The sequence below is a fragment of the Mesoplodon densirostris genome, chromosome 9, assembly GCF_025265405.1.
Source record: "Mesoplodon densirostris isolate mMesDen1 chromosome 9, mMesDen1 primary haplotype, whole genome shotgun sequence".
Classification (NCBI taxonomy): Eukaryota; Metazoa; Chordata; class Mammalia; order Artiodactyla; family Ziphiidae; genus Mesoplodon; species Mesoplodon densirostris.
The window spans coordinates 20,377,909-20,402,367 of NC_082669.1; the positions used below are offsets into that span (position 1 = coordinate 20,377,909).

General features: G+C 38.1%; 1 protein-coding gene and 1 non-coding gene across 3 annotated transcripts in view; one reads left to right on the top strand and one right to left on the bottom strand.

Annotated features, from left to right (window-relative positions):
• PNPLA8 (patatin like phospholipase domain containing 8) overlaps nucleotides 1-24,459 on the bottom strand; it is a 137,698-nt gene that overhangs the window by 22,183 nt on the left and 91,056 nt on the right. For both annotated transcript variants that reach the window (XM_060108852.1, XM_060108853.1), the window contains 3 exons: nucleotides 18,983-19,134; nucleotides 8,730-8,824; nucleotides 5,703-5,874 (listed from right to left, as the gene is read on the bottom strand). In XM_060108852.1, coding sequence (XP_059964835.1) covers nucleotides 5,703-5,874; nucleotides 8,730-8,824; nucleotides 18,983-19,134 — 419 coding nt within the window. The remainder of the gene's footprint in view (nucleotides 1-5,702; nucleotides 5,875-8,729; nucleotides 8,825-18,982; nucleotides 19,135-24,459) is intronic.
• Nucleotides 4,641-4,766, top strand: LOC132496572 (small nucleolar RNA SNORA11). Its single transcript, XR_009533467.1, has one exon. It is a non-coding gene; the product is annotated as a small nucleolar RNA SNORA11 (small nucleolar RNA).

The window sequence follows — 24,459 nt, forward strand, 5'->3', positions numbered from 1 at the left end:
TCAATAAAACTAAAAGCTGGTTCTTTGAGAAGATAAACAAAATTGATAAACCATTAGCCAGACTCATCACGAAAGAGGGAGAGGACTCAAATCAATAAAATGAAAAATGAAAAAGGGGAAGTTACAACAGACTCTGCAGAAATACAAAGCATCCTAAGAGACTTCTACAAGCAACTCTATGCCAATAAAATGGACAACCTGGAGGAAATGGACAAATTCTTAGAAAGGTATAAGCTTCCAAGACTGAATCAGGAAGAAATAGAAAATATTAACAGACCAATCACAAGTAATGAAATTGAAAGTGTGATTAAAAATCTTCCAACAGGGCTTCCCTGGTGGCACAGTGGTTGAGAGTCCGCCTGCCGATGCAGGGGACAAGGGTTCGTGCCCCGGTCCGGAAAGATCCCACATGCCGCGGAGCAGCTAGGCCCATGAGCCATGGCCGATGAGCCTGCGCGTCTGGAGCCTGGGCTCCACAACAGGAGAGGCCACGATAGTGAGAAGCCCGCGTACTGCAAAAAAAAAAAAAAAATCTTCCAACAAACAGAAGTCCAGGACCAGTTGGCTTCACAGATGAATTCTATCAAAGATATAGAGAAGAGATAACACCCATCCTTCTCAAACTCTTGCAAGAAACTGCAGGGAAGGGAACACTGCCAAACTCATTCTGAGGCTACCATCACCCTGATACCAAAACCAGACAAAGATACTACAAAAAAAGGAAATTACAGACCAGTATCACTGATGAATATAGATGCAAAAATCCTCCACAAAATACTAGCAAACAGAATCCAACAGCACATTAAAAGGATCATACACCATGATCAATTGGGGTTTATCCCAGGGATGCAAGGATTCTTCAACATATGCAAATCAATCAATGTGATACACCATATTAACAACCTGAAGAATAAAAACCACATGATCATCTCAACAGATGCAGAAAAAGCTTTTGACAAAATTCAACACCCGTTTACGATTAAAAACTCTCCAGAAAATGAGCATAGAGGGAATGTACCTCAACAAAATAAAGGCCATATACAACAAACCCACAGCAAACATCATTCTCAATGGTGAAAAACTGAAAGCATTTCCTCTAAGATCAGGAACAAGACAAGGATGTCCACTCTCGCCACTATTATTCAACATAGTTTTGGAAGTCCTAGCCATGGCAATCAGAGAAGAAAAAGAAATAAAAGGAATACAAATTGGAAAAGAAGAAGTAAAACTGTCACTGTTTTGCAGATGACATGTTACTATACATAGAGAACCCGAAAGATGCCACCAGAAAACTAGTAGAGCTAATCAATGAATTTGGTAACGTTGCAGGATATAAAATTAATGCACAGAAATCTCTTGCATTCCTATACCCTAATCACAAAAAATTTGAAAGAGAAATTGAGGAAACACTCCCATTTACCACTGCAACAAAAAGAATAAAATACCTGGAATAAACCTATTTAGGGAGACAAAAGACCTGTATGCACAAAACTATAAGACACTGATGAAACAAATTAAAGATGATACAAACAGATGGAGAGATATACCATGTTCTTGGATTGGAAGAATCAATATTGTGAAAATGACTATACTACAAAGCAATCTACAGATTCAATGCAATCCCTATCAAATTACCAATGGCATTTTTTACAGAACTAGAACAAAAAATCTTAAAATCTGTATGGAAACACAAAAGACCACGAATAGCCAAAGCGATCTTCAGGGAGAAAAACGGAGCTGGAGGAATCAGACTCCCTGACTTCAGAATATACTACAAGGCTACAGTAATCAAGACAAAATTGTACTGGCACAAAAACAGAAATATAGATCAATGGAACAAGACAGAAAGCCCAGAGATAAACCCACACACCTATGGTCAACTAATCTATGACAAAGGAGGCAAGGATATAAAATGGAGAAAAGACAGTCTCTTCAATAAGTGGTGCTGGGAAAACTGGACAGCTACATGTAAAAGAATTAAATTAGAACACTCCCTAACACCACACACAAAAATAAACTCAAAATGGATTAGAGACTTAAATTTAAGACTGGACACTATAAAACTGTTAGAGGAAAACATAGGAAGAACACTCTCTGACATAAATCACAGCAAGATCTTTTTTGATCCACCTCCTAGAGTAATGGAAATAAAAACAAAAATAAACAAATGGGACCTAATGAAACTTCAAAGCTTTTGCACAGCAAAGGAAACTACAAACAAAACTAAAAGACAACCCTCAGAATGGGAGAAAATATTTGGGAACAAATCAATGGACAAAGGATTAATCTCCAAAATATATAAACAGCTCATGCAGCTCAATATTAAAAATACAAACAACCCAATCCAAAAATGGGCAGAAGACCTAAACAGACATTTCTCCAAAGAAGACATACAGATGGCCAAGAAGCACATGAAAAGCTGCTCAACATCACTAATTATTAGAGAAATGCAAATCAAAACTACAATGAGAGGGCTTCCCTGGTGGCGCAGTGGTTGAGAGTCCGCCTGCCAATGCAGGGGACACGGGTTCGTGCCCCGGTCTGGGAAGATCCCACATGCCGCGGAGCGGCTGGGCCTGTGAACCACGACCGCTGAGCCTGTGCGTCCGGAGCCTGTGCTCCGCAACGGGAGAGGCCACAACAGTGAGAGGGCCGCGTACTGAAAAAAAAAAAAAAAAATCTCTCAAATGGACAAAGTTCTAAAAATTAAAATGTTTTGTGTTCGTAAGTATTTCATGAAATGGAAACACAAACTGATGTTGGTGGATAAGCTGGGACAACTGTGTGGAAGAACAATTCAGGCATATACATCTATATATCTAACTAAAAAATGATTTCTTAAAACATGTATACTTTCTGACCCAAAATTTCACTTAAGAAGTTTACCTTAAATATATAACCAGAGATTTAAGTAGAGATGTAAGATATCTACCTAAACTTTATTTTGAATGGGAAAAATATCTGAAATATCCTCTTTTTCCACTAGGGAATTTGTTAAATAAAAAATAGTACATCCCTAAAATGGATAGCGAACAACCATTAAAATACATCTCAAGGGACTTCCCTCATGGTGCAGTGGTTAAGACTCCATGCACCCAATGCAGGGGGCCCAGGTCTGATCCCTGGTCAGGGAACTAGATCCCACATGCATGCTGCAACTAAGTTTGCATGCCACAACTAAGGAGCCTGCCTGCTGCAACTAAGGAGCCCACGTGCCGTGAGCAAAGGAGCCAGAGAGCTGCAACTAAGGAGCCTGCCTGCCGCAACTAAGACCCGGCGCAACCAAAGAAATTTAAAAAAAAGTTATCTCAAAAAATATTTAACAACATAGGAAACCAATCATGATAAAATACTAAGTGAAAATGCAAGATACAAAACTACACGTGCATTATCATCCCGATTTTGTGAAGGGGATGAATACAAATGCACATTCACAATCTCACATACCCATATACTTAATTATCTCCAAGAAATTCCAAAAAATGTACATCACCATGTTAATAGTGCTTTTGTTCTTGGTAGGATTATAAGCTATTTTCACTGTTTTCTTTACATATTCTCTATTTTGTATATAATTTTTTTTTTTTTTTTTTGCGGTACGCGGGCCTCTCACTGCTGTGGCCTCTCCCGTGGTGGAGCATAGGCTCCGGATGCGCAGGCTCAGCGGCCATGGCTCACGGGCCCAGCCACTCTACGGCATGTGGGATCTTCCCAGACCAGGGCACGAACCCACGTCCCCTGCATTGGCAGACGGACTCTCAATCACTGCGCCACCAGGGAAGCCCTATAATGATTATTTTTAAAAGCCATCAACATTGGCCCAATAATTATGCTTCTTATAAACTGACCTACTGATACATTCTGAAGTGTGGGCAGAAATGTAAATTTTCCTACCATAGCATGTTCAGGATCACAAAAAATCAGAAATAACATAAATGTCCCAAATATAAACAGTTAAGAAAATATGGCACTGCAGAATGCAGTGCAGTCTTTTAAAAATTTGTCAAGAAATTTTCATAAAGTTGAAAAAGGGCAAAAGATAGAAAATTATAACTACAATATAATTTTCACCATATGAAACATATATGAAAATGTACATAGTCTAGGAAAAAAAATTAGAAGAAAACATACTGCAAAGTCTACAGCTCTAAACAAGATTGTGGGTGATTTTAAGTTTCTATTTTATGCTTATATTTTTAGAACGTGAGTATAACAGCTTTGTAATATTTTGGAAGAATATGTTTAAAAATTATTAAACCTTTTAGAAGAATGTTTGTTAATGACTTGAGAAAGACTAATACTACTACATCATTTTAAATAAAGCCCTTGAGCACCTGTGGATTTTGGTACTTTCAGAGGTCCTGGCACCTCACAGATACCTAGGGGCAAGTGTATGTTAAGGAAAAACAACAGGTGCAAACATGTCCTATATACACCATGGTCTCAATTTTTTTAAAGACAATTGCAACTTTTACATGCAAATCTCAAACATGTGAACCCAAGAAACTAGTGAAAAGAATACAATTCACCAAAACAGTAGTTATCTTTAATTAGTGAGATCAATAATTTAGTATTCTTCTTTATATTTTTCTGCATTGTTCAAATATAAATCAAGACATTTTTAAAAAGAATAAGTACATGGCGTGTGCTCAGAGCAGGGGGTGTGAAGAAATGGCTTGTTTACAACACATCTGACAAGAATCTGGGTTCATTAGGACAAGGGGCACAAAACTTGCAGCCTTCCTATAAACAAATACCCAACACGTGTTCCCCTGCACTTCCACGTGGCTGCTGCGCAGGACCAGTGGGACGTGGCTCAGTACTGGAAGGAAAGCTACAGTATTTAGTGGGGGAGGAGTTTGCCACCTAGAACCTGTCTGGTTCATGTGTGTGTGAGCCATGAGTGGTCTTATAGACATAAAGGCTTTGAACCCCTCTCTTCAAGGAAAAAAAAACAGATTCCAACTATATGCCATTCTGGAAAACGCAAAACAATGGAGACAATAAAAAGATCAATGGTTGCCAGGAGTTTGGGGGGAGAGGGGAGATGAATACATATAGTACAGAAGTCTTTATGAGCAGTGAAAATACTTTGTATGACATTATAATGATTTTATGTCATCATACTTTTGTCCAAAGCCATAGAATGTGCAACACTATTCACTTTATAAAGTGAACCCTAGGGGCCTCCCTGGTGGCGCAAGTGGTTAAGAGTCCGCCTGCCGATGCAGGGGATACGGGTTCGTGCCCCGGTCTGGGAGGATCCCATATGCCGCGGAGCGGCTGGGCCCGTGAGCCATGGCCGCTGGGCCTGCGCATCCGGAGCCTGTGCTCCGCAACGGGAGAGGCCACAACAGTGAGAGGCCCACATACCGCAAAAAGAAAAAATAAATAAATAAATAAAAAATAAATAAAGTGAACCCTAAGATTAACTAGGGACTTTGGTGATTACAATGTGTCAGTGCAGTTTAGCCTTGGTTAAAAAAAAAAGTCTTAAAGAATTAACACTCGCGGTAGACATTTTTGGCAAAACTTTTGTTGTACTTTTATATATGTATACATATTATATGTGTGTGTGTTTGTTGGATTGTGATGTAAAATCTACTTTTTAGATTAAAAAAAATTGCAGGCTACTGTAGTTATACTGGCAAATAAAAGCACAAATTAATCTCAAAAAAATAAAAAGGATAAGTACAACTTACTTAAGAATGTTTTCCCATGTTTGACTGTCATAAAATGCATGGCTCCAACTCATTTTGACTGTTCCAACAATGACATTTTGTGAAAACACATCTGATCCCAATTTTCGATAAAGTTCCTCACATTCATCCAGGGGCATATGAAACAATCCCAACATGAAGGCTAATATAGCACCTGAAAGAAAGAATCCTTAGTTTTTATCAGCACTGCCATTATAGTACTTATAAGATCTCCTGAGTCACAGACTTGGTTAAAATTCTAGCTTTGGTACTTTTTAACTGTGTCACCTGAGACAAACTACTTAACCTCCCAGAGCCCCATATTTTTTTCATCTATAAAATAAGGATAATAACAGTAACTAAAATTTACATGTTCTTATAACACTGGGATAACACACGTAAAGGGCATTACCAGGCCTCAATGAGGATTCAATAAATACTGACCACTGATGATGTTGATAATTTAAAAATATATAAAAATGTGTTGTTTTGCATTAAATTAAATAATATATAATTAAGATACTGTGGTAGACAATGTCCTCTCTAACCTTAATAAATTCCTTAGTTTTAGTCAGAGAATACAGTATATTTGACAACTTACCAATTCATTAAAATGATTACTCCTTCAGGTTGGTCCTGGGAACCAATGTAATAAATAAAGACATTGGGTCTCTGGGATGTCTTTTTAAACAGCTGACTGCATACCCTAGCTGCACTTGATAGGACACACTGCCACCTAGTGTACCTAACTGGCGTAGCCCTGAACTAAAGAGGAAAAGGGGAGAAGAACGCTTTGAGTGACAGGGAGAGGGTGGTAAGGGCGAAGGCCTGTAGAGTATCACTGCTTACATTAAGATAATGAACAAAGTAAAAAACAGGAAATCACTATTATAATGTATTTTAAATATTTTATGTATTTTATTATTCTTAGTCTTATTCTAGTAAAAGATAAGTCAGCTTGTTTTAAAATACATTGTATGGCATAACTATATGATAGAAATTGTTACTTATCAATTTGCAGAAAATGTTTAATTAACACAAGAAATAACTTGTCAAAAAAATGAAGTTGCTTTTAAGAGCTACTATAAAGATGAACAATTATTAAAAAACTGAATTTTACTGAATGGTTAAGGACATTACCCTTAAACTAAATATATATTTTTAACTTTATAAAAACTAAATGTGCAAGGACTTCCCTGGTGGTCCAGTGGTTAAGAATCCACCTTCCAATGTAGGGGACATGCGTTCGATCCCTGGTAAGGGAACAAAGATCACACGTGTTGCAGGCCAACTAAGCCTGTGTGCTCTAGAGCCCACGTGCCACAACTAGAGAGCCTGCACACTGCAGCTACTGAGCCTGCACGCTACAACTAGAGAGAAGCCTGCATGCCACAATGAAGAGCCTGCATGCCACAACTAAGATCCCATGGGTCACAACTAAGACCCAATGCAGCCAAAACTAACCAACACTAAATGTGCAAACAAAATTTCTACATTAGAATATACAAAATGGTTAAAAGAAAGGAAAATTATAAGCACTATATTATAAGTTAAGGTTAAAGTAAGCTAGAGGACACAATGGAAAAGATATACTGTGATAAGTGCAGAAACGTACATATTACATAAACAAATACTCTACTCGGCAGATGAATCTCTGGTTTAAAATCCTCTTCACTGAGCACCCATCTACTAACAATGGTGCCAAAGCAAGAAGTTAGCTTGTAGATATGTTTAAAGGTTTAAATTGCTAGGACCATTCCAAAATTTAACAGAAATGGCCAGGGTATCAGCTCCAGGAAAAAATACCAAGAACACTTGCACTGTGAAGGTCTCTTTAAGAAAAATTTCCATAGTTATATCAATTGGGGATATACATATTATTTTCCTATCCTGAGAGTCACAAGGCATTTTTAACATGCTAGAAGATCTCAGAAGTCCCTCTGTAAAGAAACCTGTTTTAACTTTCTTTAACCCAACCTTTTCCAAATCTGCTGTCATCTTGAGGAATCACTGTTCAGAGGAACATCACAGGAATCACTGATTCCTTATACTTCTGAATTATCCCTACAACTGCTCTCATTTAGTTTTCATAATGGAGCATCAATTAACGTGCTCTTTGGGAATATCTGTCATACTTGACACAGATAATGTAGAGAAATCATTTGATTTTGTTGCTGGTAGTCTTTAGGTCTACTATTATAATTCCAAAGAATGAGAAAAAATAGAAAAGTCTATGAAGATAAACTAATGTACAGTGAGAAATTATCAGGCCAAATGCAATGCTAACAGTCCTTGAGCGTTACCTGGGAGGTAAGCAATAGCTATAGGTACCCTGAGAGGCTTCATGTACACCCTGGAGGATGGGGGTGATGCATGGGTGAGAAAGTTGATGTAAGAAACAGAAAAACAAAACAAACAGAAAGCAAAACAAAAATTTATCTGTTGGTGAGTCAGTGAAAACTAGAAAATTATTCAGAAGCAATCATATTCTAAGTTGCCAATTTCTTCTATACAAGCATGAAACTAGAATTTTGAATGTACATCAACAGCAATATTAAAAAGCTTTTAAAAAACATATATTCTCACATTTATCCGTTTGGTTTCAAACAACCAGATAAAAAAGGATATAAGAAGCAATTTCCTCACAGAGGGATACCTTTCAAAAGAAAGTAAAATCGTATCCATCCTTAATGTTCCGTTTGTTCAAGCACAATTTGAGCACCTATCACTTTCCTACTTTCCTTCAGGTGACTATACCATAAGGTGATAATTCATAATTTATACTTGTCACTGTGGCTTATTTAAACCATATTAGAAAAGCATGCTAAAATCTACTTCTGAATATTAACTTATTCCCAATAAACATTTGTAAAAGTTCATTAAGCAAATCAAAGGTCTATTCATCATCAAAACATGAAACTAACATCCATCATTTCAGGAAATGACCAGGATCTTAAACTTGAGTGCTTAATATTATTTTTCTTAATGTACTGCTGGGATGCACCACTTCCACACGATAATAACAATCACCTGTGCTTACACCGCAAATGTAATCAAAGAGCTGATGAATTGGCTTCTGAGTAAGTTCAACTAATTTTCGTAGGGTCTGAAGAGCAACCACACCCCTGTAGGAAAAATAAAAGGCAAAAATGAAAATTCTTGTTTTAAGGAAAGTTAAACTATTGAATAAAACAATCTTTGGTTTCCTAGCTTATATGCTAACATGAAAACCAATAATATAAATTATCATCAGTTAAAACTGACGAAGGTTTCTGGATCACTTTTGAAAATCTATATCTAACTAATGGTATTAAAACCTGTGTCATGGGGCTTCCCTGGTGGCGCAGTGGTTAAGAGTCTGCCTGCCGATGCAGGGGACACGGGTTCGTGCCCCGGTCCGGGAAGATCCCACATGCCGCAGAGCGGATGGGCCCGTGAGCCATGGCCGCTGAGCCTGCGCGTCCGGAGCCTGTGCTCCGCAACAGGAGAGGCCACAACAGTGAGAGGCCCGCGTACCGCAAAAAAAAAAAAAAACCTGTGTCATGGCACCACATTTTGAATTTACACTAGAATCTCTTTAAATAAGACAACAAAGATATGGCAACGTAAAATATTTTATCAAACACTCCAACTGTGGAAATTCCTTCAAACTTCCACTCGCCAGTTTTGGGGTGCCATGTACTGGGTTTCTCCACTTAGCAATGTGGTCGGTTACCTGTGCTTCTATACATTTCATGTATTTTACTAGTCATACTTTTAAGCTTTCTTTTATTTATTCATTTTTAAAAACTTTCAACTACCTCAAAACAAGGCTTTGCACTAAGAATGTATTCATTTATGTGCTGACTTTGTTCATTTCTGGACTCTTGCCAAAGGCAGCAAGTAGCTTCATGATGGAATGTGAAAGATGAAACAGCCTAGGAGGTGCTGGAAAATCCTTAATACTGGGGGATATACAGACATAATGAAAAGTTCTAATCCCAATACAAGGTGTGGAGCAGAGAACACAGTATTAGTCAGGCACCACAAAATAAAATTTAGAGTGTCAAATTGTGCTTTGATACTACGAGCACAAAGTTACTAGAAAACATCGTTAAGACGTTTTCATAGAAAACGAAAGATACAGATTTTGTTTTTAATTGCCAGAAGTAATGTGGATTTGAAGAGCGGTCAGAGAAGATGGCTTATGAGGGCGATACACTGTGAATTCAATGTATTTTTAATGTGAGACATGAAGAATTAAAGATCATGCTGGATAAACGAAAGATACAGATTTTTTTTTTTTAATTGCCAGAAGTAATGTGGATTTGAAGAGCGGTCAGAGAAGAAAAGATGGCTTATGAGGGCGATACACTGTGAATTCAATGTATTTTTAATGTGAGACATGAAGAATTAAAGATCATGCTAGATAGAATATATTTAACAGTGTGCCCTCCATTATCTTATGAAAAGGAAATAAAACATGCACATGTATATATTCAAACAGAAAAAAATATTTGAAGAAATAAATCAAAATAGCAAAAATAACCTTGGAATTGTGAGCTATGATTGTTTCGTTTGGTTTTTCTTTATATTTTTCTTTTTTTTTCCTCCCAAGTTTCACTTGTATAAGCCAGAAGGAAACTATTTTAAAATGCAGTATTTATAAATTAATTCAGGACAAATTTAAAAATAAATATTATTGTTAGGTTGATTCTACATGCCTAACACTCTACCAGGCTCTCGTAGACAAAAGAAATGTTAAGATATGGGTTCTTTTCTCATGAGCCTTCTTACCTTACTTCTTTCAATACTGATTTCCCATTCTGGCTGCTTTCTCATAGTCCCCTAAACCAAGGTTTCCCAACAGCAACACCACTGACATTTTGGGCCAGGTAATCTTTTGTTGTAGGGACTGTCCTAGGCATCGCAGGATATTTAGCACAACTGTCCTCTCCTCACTAAATGTAAGTAGCAATCCCCAAACTGTCACAACTAAAAATGTCTCCAGACACAGACAAATATTCTCTAGAGGGCAAAATCACCTCCAGTGCAGAATCACTGATCTAACCCTGCCTTCATCCTAACCAGCCTCTAGATTTTCCCAAATATCTTCACTCTAATTTCCTCCCTGTATGATAAATAAAACCCCTATTCTATGAAATCAAGTATTACTTACTGATCACAGATCTCTTTTCACTATATAGCTCCCTCACTCTAAACAGACATTTGAATCTTATTCCATGTTCTTATTTCAGATCTCTTCTCGACCGTTATTTTTTCAAAAGCTCATAGCCATGATCACTCTTTAGAGAGTAACAGCACTGTTACTCTCTATCCCTTTACTTTGCTTTACACTTCTTCATAGCACCGATAATTACTCAATAATACATTTTTGTTTTTCTAGTTGCTGTCTCTTAAGGGAGGAGCAGACATGGCAGGGAACTGCAACACAAGCTAGAAATTTTAGGGGGAAAGGTTCATGAAATGAAGCCAAAGCATCTAACCAACAAATAAGGAACTAGACAAACTAAGACCGAATAGGAGGCATGGATGGACTGCGATTAGTAAGAAGGGAGCCTAATGGCGAAATTATCTCCTTCTGAGCTTGGCATCTGTGAGATGTAGGGAGTCAGGAAGTTACTGCCATAGGCTCCTTTTCTAATAATCACTTTATTACTAGTTGACTGATACATATGGGTAAGATAAATACAATAAAAGAAAACTAATATTACAGAACACTGCCAAGATTTTAAGAGAATCACGGTTGATAAACTGTCCTAAACTACCGAAAACGTCTGAAAAGACCAAACTAAAATATAAATACTAGGTCACATTAAAATCAGAGGAAGGGGATTTGTTCACGGCTCCTCATGGTTATAGATCCAGAAATTTAGCTCTCTTCTGATCCAGAAGAAACCCATCTTAGCTGGAGAAATAAAACTGAGAGTCTGTTCGTTTTAGGACAACAGTATCCGTGTGGCTGACAGGGTCTTGGTGCTCCGGCCGAGTGTCAGGCTTGTGCCTCTGAGGTGGGAGAGCCGAGTTCAGGACACTGGTCTCCTGGAGACCTCCAGGCTCCACGTAACATCAAACGGCAAAAGCTCTCCCAGAGATCTCCATCTCAACGCTAAGACCCAGCTCCACGCAACAACCAGCAAGCTACAGTGCTGGACACCCTATGCCAAACAACTAGCAAGACAGAACACAACCCCACCCATTAGCAGAGAGACTGCCTAAAATCATAATAAGGTCACAGACATCCCAAAACACACCACTGGGCGCGGTCCTGCCCAGCAGAAAGACAAGACCCAGACTCATCCACCAGAACACAGGCACCAGTCCGCTCCACCAGGAAGGCTACACAACCCACTGAACCAACCTTAGCCACTTGGGGGCAGACACCAAAAACAATGGGAACTACGAACCTGCAGCCTGCGAAAAGGGGACCACAAACGCAGAAAGTTAAGCAAAATGAAAAGATACAGAAACACACAGCAGATGAAGGAGCAAGGTAAAAACAAACCAGACCAAACAAATGAAGAGGAAATAGGCAGTCTATCTGAAAAAGAATTCAGAGTAATGATACTAAAGATGATCCAAAATCCTGGAAATAGAATGGAGAAAATACAAGAAATGTATAACAAGGAACCAGAAGAACTAAAGAGGAAACAAACAACGATGAACAACACAATAAATGAAACTAAAAATTCTCTAGAAGGAATCAATAGCAGAATAACTGAGGTAGAAAAATGGAAAAGTGACCTGGAAAATAAAATACTGGAAATAACTACTGCAGACCAGAATAAAGAAAAAAGAATGAAAAGAATAGAGGACAGTCTCAGAGACCTCTGGGATAACATTAAATGCACCAACATTCAAATTACAGGGGTGTAAGAGGAAGAAGAGAAAAAGAAAGGGACTGAGAAACTATCTCAGGAGATGATAGTTGAAAACTTCCCTAGTATGGGAAAGGAAATAGTCAATCAAGTCCAGGAAGCAGAGAGAGTCCCATACAGGATAAATCCAAGGAAAAACACGCCAAGACACATATTAATCAAACTAAAAAAAATTAAATACAAAGAAAAAATATTAAAAGCAGCAAGTGAAAAACAACAAATAACATACAAAGGAAACCCCATAAGGTTAACAGCTGACTTTCAGCAGAAACTCTGCAACGAGAAGGGAGTGGCAGGACATATTTTAAGTGATGAAAGGGAAAAACCTACAACCAAGATTACTCTACCCAGCAAGGATCTCATTCAGATTTAACAGAGAAATTAAAACCTTTACAGACAAGCAAAAGCTAAGAGAACTCAGCACCACCAAACCAGCTTTACAACAAATGCTAAAGGAACTTCCATAGGCTGGAAACACAAGAGAAGGAAAAGACCTACAATAATAAACCCAAAACAAGTAACAAAATGGTAACAGGCACATACATATCGATAATTACCTTAAATGTAAATGGATTAAATGCTCCAACCAAAAGACACAGGCTGGCTGAATGGATACAAAAACAAGACCCATATATATGCTGTCTACAAGAGACCCACTTCAGATCTAGGGACACATACAGACTGAAAGTGAGGGATGGAAAAAGATATTCCATGCAAATGGAAATGAAAAGAAAGCTGGAGCAAAAATTCTCCTATCAGACAAAACATACTTTAAAATAAAGACTATAACAAGAGACAAAGAAGAACACTACATAAAGATCAAGGGATCAAACCAAGAAGAAGATATAACAATTGTAAGTATTTATGCACCAAACATAGGAGCACCTCAATACATAAGGCAAATGCTAACAGCCATAAAAGGGGAAATCAACAGTAACACAATTATGGTAGCAGACTTTAACAACCCACTTTCACCAATGGATAGATCGTCCAAAATGAAAATAAATAAGGAAACACAAGCTTTAAATGATACATTAAACAAGATGGACTTAATCGATATTTATAGGACATTCCATCCCAAAACAACAGAATACACTTTCTTCTCAAGTGCTCACAGAACATTCTCCAGGATAGATCATATCTTGGGTCACAAATCAAGCCTTGGTAAATTTAAGAAAATTGAAATCGTATCAAGTGTCTTTTCCGACCACAACATTATGAGACTAGATATCTACAGGAAAAAAATCTGTAAAAAATACAAACACATGGAGGCTAAATACACTACTAAATAACCAAGCGATCACTGAAGAAATCAAAGAGGAAATCAAAAAATACCTAGAAACAAACAACAATGAAAACACGATGACCCAAAACGTATGGGATACAACAAAAGCAGTTCTAAGAAGGAAGTATATAGCAATACAATCCCACCTCAGGAAACAAGAAACATCTCAAATAAACAACCTAATCTTACACCTAAAGCAATTAGAGAAAGAAGAACAAAAAACCCCCAAAGTTAGCAGAAGGAAAGAAATTATAAAGATCAGAGCAGAAATAAATGAAAATGAAGGAAAAAATACCAAAGATCAATAAAACTAAAAGCTGGTTCTTTGAGAAGATGAACAAAATTGATAAACCGGGGCTTCCCTGGTGGCACAGTGGTTGAGAGTTCACCTGCTGATGCAGGGGACGCGGGTTCCTGCCCCGGTCCGGGAGGATCCCGCATGCCGCGGAGTGGCTGGGCCCATGAGCCATGGCCACTGAGCCTGCACGTCTGGAGCCTATGCTCCACAACGGGAGGGGCCACAGCAGCGAGAGGCCCACGTACAGCAAAAAAAAAAAAAAAAAAAAAAAGATAAACCATTAGCCAGACTCATCAAGAAAAAAAGGGAGAAGACTCAAATCAATAGAATTAGAAATGAAAAAGGAGAGTAACAATTGACACTACAGAAATACAAAGGATCCTGAGATTACTACAAGCAACTACGCGCCAATAAAATGGACAACCTGGAAGAAATGGACAAATTCTTAGAAAAGCACAACCTTCCAAGATTAAACCAGGAAGAAACAGAAAATATAAACAGGCACTGAAACTGAGACTGTGATTAAAAATCTTCCAACAAACAAAAGCCCAGGACCAGATGGCTTCACAGGCGAATTCTATCAAGCATTTAGAGAAGAGCTAACACCTACCCTTCTGAAACTCTTCCAAAATATAGCAGAGGGAGGAACACTCCCAAACTCATCCTACAAGGCCACCATCACCCTGATAACAAAACCAGGCAAAGATGTTATGAAAAAGAAAAATACAGGCCAATATCACTGATGAACATAGATGCAAAAATCCTCAACAAAATACTAGCAAACAGAATCCAACAGTACATTAAAAGGATCATACACCATGATCAAGTGGGGTTTATCCCAGAAATGCAAGGATTCTTCAATATACGCAAATCAATCAATGTGACAAACCATATTAACAAACTGAGGGAGAAAAAACATGATCACCTCAATAGATGCAGAAAAAGCTTTTGACAAAATTCAACACCAATTTATGATAAAAACCCTCCAGAAAGTAGGCATAGAGGGAACTTACCTCAACATAATAAAGACCATATATGACAAACCCACAGCCAACACTGTTCTCAATGGTGAAAAACTGAAACCATTTCCTCTAAGATCAGGAACAAGACAAGGTTGTCCACTCTCACCACTATTATTCAACATAGTTTTGGAAGTTTTAGACACAGCAATCAGGGAAGAAAAAGAAATAAAAGGAATACAAATTGGAAAAGAAGAAGTAAAGTTGTCACTGTTTGCAGATGACATGATACTATACATAGAGAATCCTAAACATGCTACCAGAAAACTACTAGAGCTATTCAACAAATTTGGTAAAGTAGTAGGATACAAAATTAATGCACAGAAATCTCTTGTATTCCTATACACTAATGATGAAAAATATGAAAGAGGAATTATGGAAACACTCCCATTTGCCACTGCAACAAAAAGAATAAAATACCTAGGAATAAACCTACCTAAGGAGACAAAAGACCTGTATGCAGAAAACCATAAGACACTGATTAAGGAAATTAAAGATAATACCAACAGATGGAGAGATATACCATGTTCTTGGATTGGAAGAATCAACATCGTGAAAATGACTATACTACCCAAAGCAATCTACAGATTCAATGCAATCCTTATCAAACTACCAATGGCATTTTTCACAGAACTAGAACAAGAAATTTCACAATTTGTATGGAAACAAAAAAGACCCGGAAGTGCCAAAGCAATACTGAGAAAGAAAAATGGAGCTGGAGGAATCAGGCTCCTGGACGTCAGACTATACTACAAAGCTACAGTAATCAAGACAGTATGGTACTCGCACAAAAACAGAAATATAGATCAATGGAACAGGATAAAAAGCCCAGAGATAAACCCACCATAAAAATATGGTCACTTTATTTTTGACAAAGGAGCCAAGAATACATAATGGAGAAAAGACAGCCTCTTCAATAAGTGGTGCGGGGAAAACTGGACAGCTACATGTAGAAGAATGAAATTAGAACACTCCCTAACAGCATACACAAAAATAAACTCAAAATGGATTAAAGACCTAAATGTAAGGTCAGACACTGGAAAACTCTTAGAGGAAAACATAGGCAGAACACTTTATGACGTAAATCACAGCAAGATCTTTTTTGACCCACCTCCTAGAGAAATGGAAATAAAAACAAAAATAAACAAATGGGACCTAATGAAACTTAAAAGCTTTTTCACAGAAAAGAAACCATAAACAAGAAGAAAAGACAGGGGCTTCCCTGGTGGTGCAGTGGTTGAGAGTCCGCCTGCCGATGCAGGGGACACGGGTTCGTGCCCCGGTCCGGGAAGATCCCACATGCCGCGGAGCGGCTGGGCCTGTGAGCCATGGCTGCTGAGCCTGCGCGTCCGGAGCCTGTGCTCTGCAACGGGAGAGGCCACAACAGTGAGAGGCCCACATACCGCAAAAAAAAAAAAAAAAAAAGAAGAAAAGACAACCCTCAGTATAGGAGAAAATATTTGCAAATGAAGCAACTGATAAGCAGCTCATGCAGCTCAATAGCAAAAAAACAAAAAACCCAATCCAAAAATGGGCAGAAGACCTCAATAGACATTTCTCCAAGGAAGATATACACATTGCCAACAAACACATGAAAGGATGCTCAACATCACTAATCATTAGAGAAATGCAAATCAAACCTATAATGAGGTAACACCGCACACCAGTCAGAATGGCTATTATCAAAAACTCTACAAACAATAAATGCTGGACAGGGTATGGAGGAAAGGGAACCCTCTAGCACTGTTGGTGGGAATGTAAATGGATACAGCCACTATGGAGAACAGTATGGAGGTTCCTTAAAAAAATAAAAATAGAACTACCATACAACCCAGCAATCCCACTACTGGGCATATACCCAGAGAAAACCATAATTCGAAGAGTCATGTACCACAGTGTTCATTACAGCACTATTTACAACAGCCAGGACATGGAAGCAACCTAAGGGCCCATCGACCGATGAATGGATAAAGAAGATGTGGCACATACATACAATGGAATATTACTCAGCCATAAAAAGAAACAAAATTGGGTTATTTGTAGTGAGGTGGATGGACCTAGAGTCTGTCATACAGAGTGAAATAAGTCAGAAAGAGAACAACAAATACCATATGCTAACACATATATATGGAATCTAAAAAAAAAAAAAAAAAAAAAAGGTTCTGCAGAACCTAGGGGCAGGACAGGAATAAAGATGCAGACGTAAAGAATGGACTTGAGGACACAGGGAGGGGGAAGTGTAAGCTGGGTCGAAGTGAGAGAGTGGCATGGACTTATATACACTACCAAATGTAAAACAGACAGCTAGTGGGAAGCAGCCGCATAGCACAGGGAGATCAGCTTCGTGCTTTGTGACCACCTAGAGGGGTGGGATAGGGAGGGTGCCAGGGAGACACAAGAGGTTGGAGATATGGGGATGTATGTATATGTATAGTTGATTCACTGTTATATAGCAGAAGCTAACACACCATTGTAAAGTAATTATACTCCAATAAAGATGTTAAGAAAAAAACAAACAAACAAAGGAAATTCAGGTATATGTTCAAAATAAGTTCTTAGACTTATAAGTTAGTAAATTAAGAAAAACGATTTCATGTTTTATTTTAAAAATGTGACTTTATAATGATATAAATACACTGAATCAGCTTAAAAAATTCCTACAACTGAACTAGATGTATAGTTTTTTTTTGAAGTGTAATTGCATATGACATTGTGTTAGTTTCATGTGTACAACATAAGGGTTCAACATTTGTATGCATTGCAAAATGATTAGTCCAATAAGCCTATTAACCATCTATCACTATAAGTCATAACATTTTTTTCCTGTCATGACAACATTCAAGATTTACTTTTTATAGCAACTTTCAAATTTGCAATACAATATTATTGACTATAGTCCCTATGCTGTACATTACATCTGCATGACTTACTTATTTTATAACTGGAAATCTGTACCTTTTGACCCCCTTCCCTATTCCGCCCACCCTCCAATCCCCCTTCCAACTGAAAACCACCAATATGTTCTCTGTATCTTTGAGTTTTATCTTGTTTTGTTTGCTTTGTTTCTTAGATTCCACATATGAGTGAAATCATATGGTATTTGTCTTTCCCTGTCTGACTTACTTCACTTAGCACAATAACCTCAAGTTCCACCCATGCTGTCGCAAATGGCAAGATTTCATTCTTTTTTATGGCTGAGTATTATTTCTGTGTGTGTAGTACCTATGTGTGTGTGTGTGTGTATACTTATCCCTCACATATTCTTTATCCATTACATATTTATCCATTCATCCGTGAGTGGACACAGATTGTTTCTATATCACGGTTATTGTAAATAATGCTATAGTACACAAGAGGTACGTATATCTTTTCAAATTAGTGTTTTGTTTTCTCTGGATAAACACCCAGAAGTGAAATTGTTGGATAATATTGTAGTTCTATTTTTAATATTTAGGATCTATAGTTTTAAAAAATCAATTTTTCTAACAGACTCACAAACATACAGAACAGTCTTGCAGTTGCCAAGGGGGAGGGGGTTGGGGGAGGATGGAGTGGGAGGCTGGGGTTAGCAGATGTGAGCTTTCATATATAAAATGGATAAACAACAAGGTCCTACTGTATAGCACAGAGAACTATATTCAATATCTTTGATAAACCATAATGGAAAAGAATATATAAAATGTATTTGTATAATATGTGTATAACTGAATCACTTTGCTCTTCAACAGAAATTAACGCAACACTGCAAATCAATTATACTTCAATAAAAAAAAGTTTTTTTAAAATCATTTTTCTAGCCTTACCTTGTTCCTCCACCATCAATTGTGAGAATCCGGATTCCTCTTCCTTTCACTGGATCCACGTAGCCAATTAAGGCCAAAATTTCTCTGACTGCAGCCTGAAGAGTTTCATCCTTAGCTTGTCTCAATCGTAGTAAATATGGAATAATTCTTTCCTATATTGAGAGAAAAGATATTTTGTTGCTTTTGTCAAATCAAGAGTGAAGATGTAAGATTACTTTTAACCAACACATACAGATCATCATAGGATAATATCTTTACGACCTTAGAACAGGCAAAGATTTCTTAAATAGGACACAAAGTGCTAACCATAAAGGAAAATATTTATAAACTGGACTATATTAAAATTAAGAATATCTATTCATTGGGACTTTCCTGGTGATCCAGTGGTTAAGACTCTGCGCTTCCACTGCAGGGGGCATGGGTTCCATCACTAGTCAGGGAACCAAGATACAACATGCTGTGCAATGTGGCCAGGAAAAAAAAAAAAAAAAAGAATATCTACTTGTCAAAAACGATTAGAAAGAGTAGTGAAACGGTAACCCACAGGCTGGGAGAATATATTTATCAGACATATATATGTGTGTGTATATATATATATATATATATATATATATATAATATATACATGTTACAATACATATAAAAAGACCTACATCCATAATATATAAAGAAATTCAACAAATCAGTAAGAAAAAGCTGAGCAACCCAATAGAAAAACGAGCAAGACCTGGAATAGGCACTTCATGAGGGCAGTATACAAAAGGCCAGTAAACACTGGAAAAATGCTGAACTTCATAGTTACCAGAGAAATACAAATGAAAGCCACAATTTAACATCACTAAACATCTAACAAAATGGCTAAAATAAAAAAATAATGATATAAAACACTGGAGAGGAAATAACACAACCAGGAAGCTCATACAGTTCTGGTGAAAGTATCAACTGGTATAAGCACTTTGGAAAACCATTTGGCAGTATGCACTAAAGATGATAATAGGCATACTCTATAACCAGGACTACTACTCATTGATATATATCCCAAAGAAATGAAAACTTACGCTTTCCAAAAGATACATCTGAGAAGCACTATTCCTAAATATTCCCAAACTGGAAACTATCCAAATGTCCATCAGTAGTAAAATGGATAAATACATTGCACTATATTCATACAATAGAACACATAACAATGAGAATGAATGTTCCTTAACTACACCCATCAATATAGAAGGTTCTCACAAACATAATGTTGAGTGGGGAAAAAAAAAAGACATAAAAGAGCACATGTTGTATCATTCCATTTATATAACACACAGGAAGAGGTACAACTAATGCACACTGCTAGAAAATAGGGCAATCTTTTTAAAGTTAATGACTGGAAGGGGGCATAAAGGGGTTTTTGGAGTGCTTTGGGTAACATTCTGTTTCCAAATTGGATGGTTGTTATACAGATGTGTTCAATTTTTTTAAATTCATGGAGCTGTATACTTATAGTACATATATTTTCTTTTTTTCAAATTTTTATTTATTTTATTTTTGGCTGAGTTGGGTCTTCGTTGCCGCGTGCAGGTTTTTCTCTGGTTGCAGTGAGCAGGGGCTACTTTTCATTGTGGTGCACGGGCTTCTCATTGCTACGGCTTCTCTTGTTGTGGAGCGCGGACTTTAGGCATGCAGGCTTCAGTAGTTGTGGCACACGGGCTCAGTAGTCATGGCTCACGGGCTCTAGAGCGCAGGCTCAGTAGTTATGGCACACGGGCTTAGCTGCTCTGCAGCATGTGGGATCTTCCTGGACCAGTGCTCGACCCTGTGTCCCCTGCATTGGCAGGCGATTCTTAACCACTGTACCACCAGGGAAGCCCTATATTTTCTACATATAATGTTTTTTAAAAAATTTTAAAAGAAAAGAAACATGAATCAGCTTGAAGGGACTCCTATTAGTCAAAGTTAAGACAAATTCAGCATTTAGAAAAAAGGGAGGTGGGGAAACATTACAGAAACACCATTTATGAAAAAGTATGAGGGCATAAATGATAATAAAAAGAAAAAAATGCCAAAAATTCATCTCACTGTTGAGGCAGATTTCAAAGCAACTCTTGAAGTTGGAGGTGTGGGGAGATGCAGAGTTTGCATCTCCCCACAACTAGAGCACCTGCCGGACACTGGTGGGGGACGCCAACATCCAAGGAGATGGGAAGAACCCCCAAGCGAACAAGTAGGATGTGGGGGGACTGAGGCGGGAAGAGAAGTGGAGGCCAGACAGGAACAGCGCCTCTCAGGGGTGGCTGAGAGGTGGGAGGGGTTCCCAGGCCTGGAGGGACCCTCAGGGCCTTGGATCAGGGTGGAGCAAGCCCAGCGTTTCTCCTGCCCAAATGGCTGGGGAAGTCTGCCCTCAGAGGTCCTACGCCCCTCAGTGGTCCCCTCCGGGACGGGTTGGTCCTGGGGGCATAGGAGGGAGGCCGGGACAGAACAGGAAAGGCAGGCAGAACGGGCCCTCCAGGACCAGAAGAGAGGGAAAGGAGCAGAGGGTGTCTGCCCTGTCCATTTGAGCCCAGGAAGCCTGCTGGGCTCCCAGGTGGGTCCTCCGCCCTCTGAGACCACAGGCGGGAGGCACACCTAAGCCCCTTCTGTTCTGTTGAGCTTAAGCTCCCCCTACGTCCCCCCACCCCGGGCCTTTTGCAGCCCTGTGGGTCTTAAACATAGGTCCCACACACTACCCAAACCTCACCCTTGCTTAGGCCCCGCCCTCCACAGCCAAGGCCTTTTCCACCTTTTTACCTCCTCCTCTTTTTTGTTTCATCTATAGTTTTATTTTTATATTTTTTCTAACATAGCTATTAGTTTCCTAGTCTAATATTATTTTTTACTTTGTTATTGTTCACCCTTTTTTTTTTTTTTTTTTTTGCCACCCAGCGCAGCTTGTGGGATCTTCTTGGCTTACGAGCCGGGGGTCAGGGCGAAGCTCCTGTGGTGGGAGCTCTGAGTCTGAACCACTAGACTAACAGAGAACCTCAGACCCCAGGGAATATTCATCGGAGTGAGGTCTCCAAGAGGTCTTCATCTCAGCACCAAGATACAGCTCTACCCTACAGCCTATAAACTCCAGTGTTGGAAGTCTCAGGCCAAACAACCAGTAAGTAAGGAACACAATCCCACTCATACAAAAAATGAAAAGAAAAAAACAAGATGGCAAAAAAAATATGTTACAGATGAAGAATCAAGGTAAAAACCTACAAGACCAAATAAATGAAGAGGACATAGGCAATCTACCTGAAAAAGAATTCAGATAATGATAGTAAAGATGATCCAGAATCTCAGAAATAGAATGGAGGCACAGACTGAGAAAATACAAGAAATGTTTAAGAAAGATCTAGCAGAGCTAAAGAACAAACAAACAGAGATGAACAGCACAATAACTGAAATGAAAAATACACTAGAGGAAAACAATACTGGAAAAACGGAGGCAGAAAAACGAATAAGTGAGCTGGAAAACAAAATGGTGGAAATAACTGCCAAGGAGCAGAATAAAGAAAAATGAATGAAAAGAACTGAAGACAACCTCAGAGACCTCTGGGACAACACTAAACGCACCAACATTCAAATTCTAGGGGTCCCAGAAGAAGAAGAGAAAAAGAAAGGGTCTGACACAATATTTGAAGAGATTATACTGGAAAACTTCCCTAACATGCGAAAGGAAATAGTCCAGGAAGCACAGAGGGTCCCATACAGGATAAACCCGAGGAGAAACACACCAAGACACATATTAATCAAACTAACAAAAATCAAATTCAAAGAAAAAATATTAAAAGCATCAAAGGAAAAACAAAAAACAACATACAAAGGAATCCCCATAAGGTTATCAGCTGATTTTTCAGCAGAAACTCTGCAGGCCAGAACAGAGTGTCAGGATATATTTCAAGTGATGAAGAAGAAAAACCTATAACCAACATTATTCTACCCAGCAAGGATCTCATTCAGATTCAACAGGGAAATCAAAAGCTTTTCAGACAAGCAAAAGCTAAGAGAATTCAGAATTCCACCAAACCAGCTTTATGACAAATGCTAAAGAAACTTCTCTAGTCAGGATACACAAGAGAAGAAAAAGGCCCACAAAAACAAACCCAAAACAATTAAGAAAATGGTAATAGGAACATATATATTGATAATAACTTTGAATGTACATAGATTATATTCCCCAACCAAAAGACACAGAGTGGCTAAATGGATTAAAAAAACAAGACCCATATATATACTGTCTACAAGAGACCCACTTCAGACCTAGGGACACATACAGACTGAAAGTGAAGGGATGGAAAGAGACATTCCATGCAAATGTAAATCAAAAGAAAGCTGGAGTAGCGATACTCGCATCAGGTAAAACAGACTTTAAAATAAAGACTGTTACAAGAAATAAGGAAGGACACTACATAATGATCAAGAGATCAATCCAAGAAGATATAACAATTATAAATGTTCACTCACCCAACAGGGGAGCACCTCAATACATAAGGCAAATGATAACAACCATGAAAGGGAAAATTGACAGTAACACAATAATAGTAGGGGACTTTAACATCCCTCTAACACCAATGGACAGATCATCCAAACAGAAAATAAGGAAACAGAGCTTTAAATGACACAATAGACCAGATAGATTTAATTGATATTTATAGAACATTCCACCCAGAAGTGGCAGAGTACACTTTTTTCTCTAGTGCACACAGAACATTCTCCAGGATAGATTACATCTTGGGTCATAAATCAAGCCTTGGAAAATTTAAGAAAACTGAAATCATATCAAGCATCTTTTCTGACCACAATGCTATGACATTGGAAATCAATTACAGGAAAAAAACTGTAAAAAACACAAATACATGGAGGCTAAACACTGCGCTACTAAACACTGAAGAAATCAAAGAAGTCATTAAAAAATACATAGAAACAAATGAAAACGAAAACACAACAACCCAAAACCTATGGGACGCAGCAAGGGAAGGTTAAGAGGGAAGGTTATAGCAATGCAATCTCACCTCCAGAAACAAGAAAAATCTCAAATAAACAATCTAACCCTACACTTAAAGCAAGTAGAGAAAGAAGAACAAAGAAAACCCAAAGTCAGTGGAAGGAAAGAAATCATAAAGATCAGAGCAGAAATAAATGAAATAGACATGAAGAAAACAATAGCAAAGATCAATAAAACGAAGAGCTGGTTCTTTGAGAAGATAAACAAATTGATAAACCCTTAGCCAGACTCATCAAGAAAAAAAGGGAGAGGATGCAAATGAATAGAATTAGACATGAAGGAGAAATCACAACTGACACCGCAGAAATACAAAGGATTATAAGGGATTACTACAAACAACTATATGCAAAAAAAATGGACAACCACGAAGAAATGGATAAATTCTTGGAAAGGTACAATTTTCTAAGACTGAATCAGGAAGAATTAGAAAATATAAACAGACCTGTCACAAGTAATGAAA